This window comes from Conger conger, chromosome 7 (assembly GCF_963514075.1).
Source record: "Conger conger chromosome 7, fConCon1.1, whole genome shotgun sequence".
In the NCBI taxonomy this organism is placed as follows: Eukaryota; Metazoa; Chordata; class Actinopteri; order Anguilliformes; family Congridae; genus Conger; species Conger conger.
In genome coordinates, this window is record NC_083766.1 from 9,047,403 (window position 1) to 9,056,223 (window position 8,821).

The 8,821-nt window shown below is 45.8% G+C and overlaps 1 protein-coding gene across 4 annotated transcripts; it reads left to right on the forward strand.

Moving 5' to 3' along the window:
• The first annotated feature begins 1,730 nt into the window (after positions 1 to 1,730).
• Positions 1,731 to 6,669, forward strand: mrm1 (mitochondrial rRNA methyltransferase 1 homolog (S. cerevisiae)). Of its 4 annotated transcripts, none has more exons than XM_061249739.1 (6): positions 1,731 to 1,983; positions 2,369 to 3,274; positions 3,644 to 3,737; positions 4,054 to 4,174; positions 5,232 to 5,351; positions 6,479 to 6,669. In XM_061249739.1, exons 2-6 carry the CDS (start codon positions 2,463 to 2,465, stop codon positions 6,526 to 6,528), a joined length of 1,197 nt encoding a protein of 398 aa, XP_061105723.1. In that variant the 5' UTR covers positions 1,731 to 1,983; positions 2,369 to 2,462; the 3' UTR covers positions 6,529 to 6,669. The 4 variants fall into 4 exon arrangements, with proteins under 4 accessions (XP_061105723.1, XP_061105722.1, XP_061105721.1 ...); XM_061249738.1 differs by having other exon boundaries at positions 1,731 to 1,896; XM_061249737.1 differs by having other exon boundaries at positions 1,731 to 1,892.
• Positions 6,670 to 8,821: the final 2,152 nt, after the last annotated feature.

Below are 8,821 nucleotides of genomic sequence, written 5' to 3' on the forward strand. Positions count from 1 at the left end.
TGATGTTTTGCCAGGAACAGTTCGGGCCTGAAAATGCCCTTTGTTTTACCTCTGTTGTGCTGTTGTATGTTACTGAATGTAATTTTTTTTAAGAGAACAAGTTGAATTAAAATGAGCAGATTATGGAAGTGTTTTTGAGTGTTTTCTATACAGGTAGAATTATCATAATGGTGCCTCGTAATGTTTACATATTTTGAGTGGTGTTTAAACTGAAAATATTGTGTGTGGAAAATTGGGAGTGGCTTGCATGTACATTTTGAAATTCTATTCGAGGGACATATGCCTTAAAGGCAACAATAACATAAAATTTCTGCTGTAAAAATAAATGATAGCTCTCCGGTCTTTTGCTACTCTAAAAATAGTTTTGAATAGACTATTCTTATTTTCAGATTCAACGCCACTGTGAATAATGTAGCAGCTTAAGTAGTCAGAGAGCCAAGTCCAGTCTGTCTTTCACTACCGGGGCTCGATGCAGTGATGAAACATTTGGAGCTGCCTTGGTGTAGTCATCAGACCGGTTGCACAGGTTCTTTGTACAGCGCTAACTTTTAGCCCTGTTCCCCAAGCTCCTGTCTTTTAGGAACACGAGAACAATGGGGTGAGACACGTGGGGAGCCTTCAGACCTCTTCACCGAAACCTCCAACACGGAGCAGGGCAGCACTGTTTTTCATAGCAATGCAGGAAACTTAACTTCAGTATTACCCAATGTGTCACCGAAGTGTGCAATAATAATTTAATTTCTTATTTTAAATTTAGCCCTCTTTTGCATTTTTCTCAATGTTCTGCATTTGTACAGCTGGACTTTTGTCAATTCCGATTAAGTGTCTTGGTGTGAAGGGATTCTGTACCTGACAGGGGTAGTGACGCATTGCACCTTGCGTTGCAAAGTAGTCGTTACAAGTCCAATTTTCAGGTACCCATTTGCAAGTCCAGTGTTGGTAACGATTAATTTATTTTCATTTCCCTGGCACGAGTATAGTGGTTGGCCTTGAAATGGCATCTGATAAACTACTAGCCCTGTGCATCCTAATTAAATTCAACACACTCAATTACTAGGCTACAGGTGGGTTGGAGGTCATGCAACCAAAATGGTGAACCTGGTCACCTGACGTAAATGATGATCCCTGGCAAAATAAAAATAAAAATCCCCTCTATTGTATTTCTTGTCCTCTACATTGTATTCTAATGGAGAAACTTGGATAGAAAGGACAGTCTCACATAGAGGACGCTGCCTTTTTCCTCCTGCAACCCACCTGGTTCCTGCAAGTCCAGCTGATCTAACTGCCTCAGTTTCTGTTTTACAGAATTCAGAATTCACCCTGAATTTGTCTTTTCCGTCTTGTTCCGTCTAGAGTTTGCAAAGAATTTTGCCAAAAACAAAAAAAAATCCAGTGAGCAGCAGTTCAGCAGACAGAAACGCCTTGTTAATGAGAGATGTCAGAGGAGAATGGCTAGACTGGTCACAGCTGACAGTATCACAAATAACCACACATTATAACAGTGGTATGCAGAACAGCATCTCTGAACACACAACGCATCATAACTCTAAGTGGATAGGCTAAAGTAGTAGAATTAAAAAAAAAAAAAGTCTAATAAATGCCTAAAAAATTGCTCGGTGAGTGTATATTCAAAAAATTACACGCGGTACGAACGACGTAAACTCGTAAAATCGCCAGGAGAGGGCACTGTGTGATTTCTTTTCAGATGGTTTACCGGTGAGAAGTACTACTTCCTGATTTGACACGTGGAAGGTGTGTTGACTCAGGAAACAGAAGCGGCTGCTCAGTGCTCACTAAATTGACCTCGCTGAAACCAACTACACCGGCAGTCATCATGACCTACCTGAACTTATGAAACAATGTAATGTTAGAGATTACATTTTCACAAATTCGTGAGTACGTTTACGTCAACGTGTTTGTCACAGACAACTTCAATACTGTGCAGAATTTATCATCCAAAACCTAGATTGGTAACCAGCAGCAGTAAGTTAACTCGTTTGCGGCATGGAAGGCACGTTAGGGATACTAACGCTTTGTCGCTCATATGAAGTTACTATCTGCCGCTCAGATTGTACTTAACACCTTTGCTATTTGGTTTAGATGCTTGCCTAGTCGGGTGACTAAAGCTGACGCTATACTTGCAAATAATATTAACTATGCAATGCCATTTAACGTTTAAATTAAATCTGGGGTGTCACGACTAGGTAGTGGTGCAGACCTCCAACCTTACAGAGTGTAAACCCTGTCGAAAAATGTAATTTATTGCATGAATGTGACTCGCTGACTATTCTGAGGTGTCATGTGTACATTTGAATTGCAGTTGGATTGTTTATGTAGTCTAAACTAAAGCACGTGTATGTCTCCGTAGGTGCAACAATTCTTTCTTTCATAATTTGTCTGGCATCATCATTTGACTGAAATTCGCAGAACATAGGTGAGTGGTGGTTTACTTGGGATTGAGCATGCGTCTGTCACAGTGGCTTTACAGATGCGCCTACAACAGTAGAGACGTTATACTGAAATCGGGTATAAATGGATATCCACAGCGGCGATTCTACCATTGTTCTGTGACACTGTTGCGCTCAGACGAAAATAGATCGGGACTTGGAGAGAGACAGAGACAGAGGCGTGGCGCCACGAGCCCTATCAGCGGCCGCGACGTGCGGTCGGTGCCTGTCGGAAAACCATCAGGGCCAGACGACTGGAAAGCCGCTAAGCGGCGTTTCGCAAAGACCGAAAACCAAGCCAAGCCGACGCGCTCAGAACCGGGGATCCGATCCAAAAGCAGGTTGTCGTCTGACCTCCAGCGACTGAGCCAGGACGACTTGACAGAGGAGGAGGAGGATATCGCAGGACAAGCCAAAGTTCGCCAGAGTACGGAGTTGCTTTTTGGCGCAGCGCCTTGCCTGCTTGCTCTCGTCGAGGGGAGGAGGGAGGTGCACCGGTTGTTCGTAAAGCAGAACAGCGCCCCCCACAGGTTAGCCCCGCAGAAGGCCTGCGAAGAGGCCCGGAAGCGCATGGTGCCGATCCAGGAAGTTAACCGGAAGTATCTGGACAGGCTGTGCTCAGCCAGCGTTCACCAGGGCCTGTGTCTGGAAGCATCTCCCCTGGAATACCTTACGGATGAGGGAGATGCAGAGGCTATTGGGGACCATACTGAGCCCCCTCTCTGGCTGGTCCTGGAAGGGGTTCAGGACCCCATGAATCTTGGTGCTATTCTGCGCTCTGCATACTTCCTTGGGGTGGACAGGATTACTAGCAGCATCCGTAACAGGTATGTCTCCTTACAATGGAACATCCTTCTTCTCAAACCATAAAAAAAAGTCTCAGTGATGTACTGCAATGGACAGTCTTCAATGATTTTGGGCGGCCTGTAGTGTAGTGGTTAAAGTAAATGACTGGGACACACAAGGTTGGTGGTTCTAATCCCGGTATAACCACAATAACATCCGCACAGCCGTTGGGCCCTTGAGACAAGGCCCTTAACCCTGTATTGCTCCAGTCTCCTGCTTGGTCTAATCAACTGTACGTCGTTCTGGCTAAGAGCGTCTGCCAAATGCCAATAATGTAATGTAATGTAATTTTGAACGTACTACAGGTCATGTTTGTGCCTAAGCCAGTCTCTTAACTTCTTTCCTCCTAGCTGTCCCTTGACACCCGTCGTGAGCAAAGCCAGCTCGGGTGTGATGGAGATTCTAGGGGTGTACGGCTACGAGAACTTGACTGATATGTTGAAGGTATTCGTATTATTGTTCTTCAGAGCGTGTTCTGTGAAGTATTTATTTTGGTTCCATTCCATTCGCATCCACCAGGGGTCAGGAGCACGCCACCGTGTAGAATTTTGCTGGGTCGTCGTCCGGGAACACGCAAAGTACTGGAGCTGACGGGAACCTGTGATTCAGGCCCATAACTCATGCTTTTTGGTTCAGAATCCAGAGCTGTGACCGTTTCTCATCACTCTGTTGTGAATATGAATGACCGAACTGGTGCAGTGCTAGAGTGTCCACAGTCCAGAATGAGACAAAGTTGATATTTTCTTCTCTGTGGCGTCAGGTGAAGGTGAGCCAGGGATGGCAGGTTATTGGCACGGTGGGGGCTGCCGAGGTGGGCGTGGACATGCCTGTCCTTCACTGCGTTGACTTCCAGCTGACCAGGCCTACGCTGTTGCTGATTGGTGAGGTCCCTGTGGGAACTGGGGGGCCTGCGGCCCTCTCCGACCTCACTTTCTAAACCTATGCTGTGTTCCTTGGCCATCTTGGTACATAGAATAGTTTTTTTTAGCGCAATAAGAACTATCTCTGGGGGGTGGCGGTAGGTTTTGTTCCTTCTTTTCATCTTTAATCTTAATGGATACGGTAACACATCTCCAAACTTCAGTGAAATGCTTCCGGGGGAGAAAAACGTCACTCGTATCTATTCAATGTTGGTGAACTTACCTATTAGTTTTGAAAAACGCAGAACTCTTTATCCTTGTAGTCATGTTTTTATCTACCGTATGGAAAGAGCATGGCCCTGTTGCTGCCATATCAACATTGAAAATATGAGTGATGTTTCTTCCCCCGGAAGCATTTCACTTTCGCCCTGAAAATTGGTGCTACCGCATCAGGTATGATTACATTTTTTCTTCTTTTTTTTTTTAAGTGTGAAAGAAATCTAACGCTACATGCCGGAGATAGTTGTTACTGCAGTTACAAAAAAATATTATACAGTGATGGCTATATCGCCCAGCCCAAGTTTGAGCCCCGCATTCAGGGCTCATAGGAGTTTTATTTATTGAAATGTGAGGGCAGCATTTGCTGTGATCAGGCACCCAATCAAGGAAGCATGGCGGTTGGATCATTCGCAGAAGGAATTGTGAGTCTGATCTCCCATTAAGGCGGATAGTACGTTTGCCCAGCGACCCAAAAGTGATGAACACAAATGCAGAACAATACAAGTAAAGACAGCCTTTCCTGAAATGCTCAGGACCGTTTAACAAAGAGAAAAGGCAAGTAACTTGTAAGCCTTCAACCCGGTCCTGCATCGGAAAACCCTACGTTAACTACACTACACTTTACACGGATGACACTAAATTGCTTCGAAACCACGGCTGCCATTTTAGTCACATGAGGCTGTTGTCCAGGCGTATTGAACACTGACTCTTTTGATTGGGCACCTGATAGAACGAGTCCCATAATGCTGCCCTGCCCTTTGTGTGCTGCACCCCTTTGATTTCCGCTGTCGCTCCTCAGGCGGGGAAGGCGCTGGCCTGTCCTCGGAGTTGCGGCAGCTTTGCCACACCCTGCTCACCATCGCCCCCCGTCGCGAGCTGCACCCCGCCGTAGAGTCCCTCAACGTCTCCGTGGCGACAGGTACCGAGGCCCTCTCAGACAAACACCAGGCCTTCCAGTCGCCTCTCCACTCTTTAGTCACAGAGCAGCACGGCGCTCTCTTACCTGTAGTACAGTGAGCCCTGAATAAACCTGTCAGTCATACGCAGTGTATGCAGTTCTAAAATGTTAAAATACACTCAGTGAGCACTTTATTTCGTATTTATTAGACTTATTTTTTTAGACTTCTGCTGCTGTAGCCTATCCACTTAGAGTTTTGATGCGTTGTGTGTTCAGAGATGCTCTTCTGCATACCACTGTTTTATTGTGTGGTTATTTGCATTACTCTCAGCTTTGACCAGTCTAGCCATTCTCCTCTGACCTCTCTCATTAACAAGGCATTTCTGCCGCAGAACTGCTGCTCATTTTAGCTGATTGGATAATCACATGAAAAAATAGGTGTACAGGTAGTCCTAATAAAATGCTCAGAGTGTGTATGTTATTGCAAAATTCACTTTTTTATTAAAGGAGAGCAGATGAGCGTCAGCTACATAAAAAAAAAAAATGACATTATTATAAAGCATGGAGGGTTACAGATTGAGGTAGGATTGCTTTATAGAAAATGAGCCCCTGCTGGTTGGGGGGGGTTCGTATGCAGGTTGAGATTTGTCTGAGCTACAGACTCTTACCACCCGCTCCCCCACTGTGACTTCTATAAACTATTAATGACGACGTGGGAAGTGTAGAGTAAGTGAGCTATAAGATACTTCTTTTGTTGTTGGCAAATAACTTCAGTCATGAGGTTAACTGTAAATATCAACCTGACTTTAATTGTGGCTATAGTATAAACCAATTCTGAATGAACTAGAAGTCTGTTCTTAAAAAAATATATCTTTTTTTGAACATGCATGTTTTTGTTGCCTGTCTACTGCTTGCTCTCATGTACAATAAATCTATTTTATAATTTATTTTATATTAGATATTATTTAAAATAAATACAAATAAAAAACTTTTAGAAATTACTCACAAAGTGATTTATACAGGATAAATGTATGTTGCATGTACTGTGGTGCGCTCCGTATCACAGATGTTTATGTCCCAGGCTGTGGGACCTCACAGCGAACGTGCCTCATGTTCTCTCCCCCCCCCCCCTGCTCTGCGCTCCACAGGCATCCTGCTGCACTCGCTGCTGTCCTCACGGGCCAAAGTGCGTCGATGACCACAGTGAGGTGTTTGTTTTGGACAAGCTCCCGGCTCCTCAGTACAGTGCTTAGACCGGATTACAGCGTCAATTAGCCGGCGGTGCGCAGCGGGCCCTGGATTGATTGAGTATGCTAATGCAGGTGGCGGGACGGGCGGAGAGGGCGGGCGGGGGGGGGGGGGGCTCCGGGGCGGGTTGCCGCCTCGCTCTCTCGGGTCGCCGGGCAGAGACGGTCCGCCGCCTCCGGCCGTGCGCCGCGGAAGCCTCGGAAACGGCGGTCTCCCCAGCAACCGGCGGGCAGCGCTGACGTCACCGTTCCTGAATCATCCCAAAAAAAAAAAAAAAAAACTGCACGCAGGCAAATTCGCCCTTTGATGCGTGACGGCGCTTTGAGTTGTCTGAGATTTCGACTGCACCGAGAGCTGCTGCCATGCCCGTCGTTTGCGCCTGCGTCTGTACTCCTTTCTTGAAAGAGGCACTTGTGGTTTCCGAGCTGTTTGTAATGTTGTTCGCGGGAATGGGATGCGGGAGGCAGTAAAACTTTACGTGTTTTGTAAAACTGATTGGTTCCTTATTTGCGGCGCCCGCTGTGGACACAGTTAAGCCTCGTCTCCTGCAGACCTCGTGTTTCACAGAGGCTTTATGGCTGTGCCTATTCCTGTCGGATGCTCTCGACAGCGTGTCTGTGCTGCAGCCGGGGCTATTTCTGCTCAATCCACTGCTTGGGTGTGTGGTGTGTGTGGTGTGTGTGGTGTGTGTGGTGTGTGTGGTGTGTGTAAACATGTATGCATATGTATGTCTGTTGAGGTGTGAAGTCTTTGTGCATTTCTTGTGCGTTTGTAAATTTGTATGTTTCTGTCAGAAATGCAGAGTAAAAACACAGTGAAGCGGCCATTTTGGAGTCTGCCCTCCCAAGCCGGTGGCAGTGGGGGCCACAGGGCCATGCTGGTGCTAAAACAGCATCGGTGAGTAAGAGCACAGCAGATGTGATAAAGGGAAAGCCAAAAGGCAGGACTGTCCTGCCCCCCTCTGTCTAACAGCCCCCCGCCCCCCCCCCGCCCCCCAATGTGATGGAACCAATCAGCTAATGGAATCATCCTTAGGGTCTTGTTACTTCCACAGGTGCAATTAACCTCCACATCTGCTAATCTGTGATTAACGAGCTTTACAAATGTGCTAAAACTTGCTAACGAACTCCGGGATGAGATCTATCGCTTCTCATCTCCCTCCTGCTCCTCCTCTTACCTCTTCCTCTGCCGGAGAGGCCCTGGAGCAGCGCGCTCGCTCTCTCCTGCCCGGACCCCCGCTCCCTCTCCCTGCATTAATTAGCAGAGGTACTTCATTTTTTTTTTGGTAATTATAAACGAGGGAGAAAGATAGGCGAAGGACACCACGGGCCAGCTTGGGCGTTGGTGCTGCCGGGTCGGTGTGAAGACGGGGAGCGGTTAAACCGCGGTTAAACCGGCCGGGTGGGCACTTGGCCGTGGTACAGGCCTCGTGAGGTGGCGGCGCTGGTCTGTGATAGGATGCAGGAACGACCGCCGTGGCCTCTTGTTGTTCGGTGTGTGTGTGTCCTCCTGAGCCCTTTTCTCGGTCCTTTTCCATTTCAACCATTTTTCTGTTTTTTATTTTTATTTAATTTTTTCCAATTCACTCTGCCACTGGGCCTACACAACATCTCTCCCTTGGCACAGAGAGGTGTGGGGGGGTAGTCGCGGTGAAGCAGGAGTTCCTTGCCTTCCTCTTATTTGTGCTCTGCCATTTTAGTAATGATTACTATGCACTGTGAAAAAAGACTTCCTCTACTGTATAATATATGACCTTGTATTCTGTGCAAATATCACATTTCACTTTCAATGCAGCGTTTAATTTATTTTTTTATTTGTGTTATTGTGCCTTTGAGTGCATCTTAATTGAATCAAACCGATAATTATTTAAATTGTCTTTAGATATACACATTTTAATTGCATCGCATAGGAATTATTTTATTACCAGTGCGTCACATCAGTTTTGAGTCATTTGTTTTTGCAATCCATTCATTTTTTCTTCTCTTCTGGTAAGGAGACTGACAAGAATATGCTATAATATGAGTGCTGTTGTATTTGTCAATTTATTCAATGTACTCGTATTGATAGACATATTGCATATATTGAGTTTGTCATACATTGAAAAAATATATGGATTAGATTTTTTCACCTCCTTTTAAAGGGTTTGCATATATAGATTGCATATACAGAGCCCTGAAAATTTGGCCCCATACTGATTTCGTCTAGCATCATATATTTGTCACACTGAATGGATTCAGCAAAGC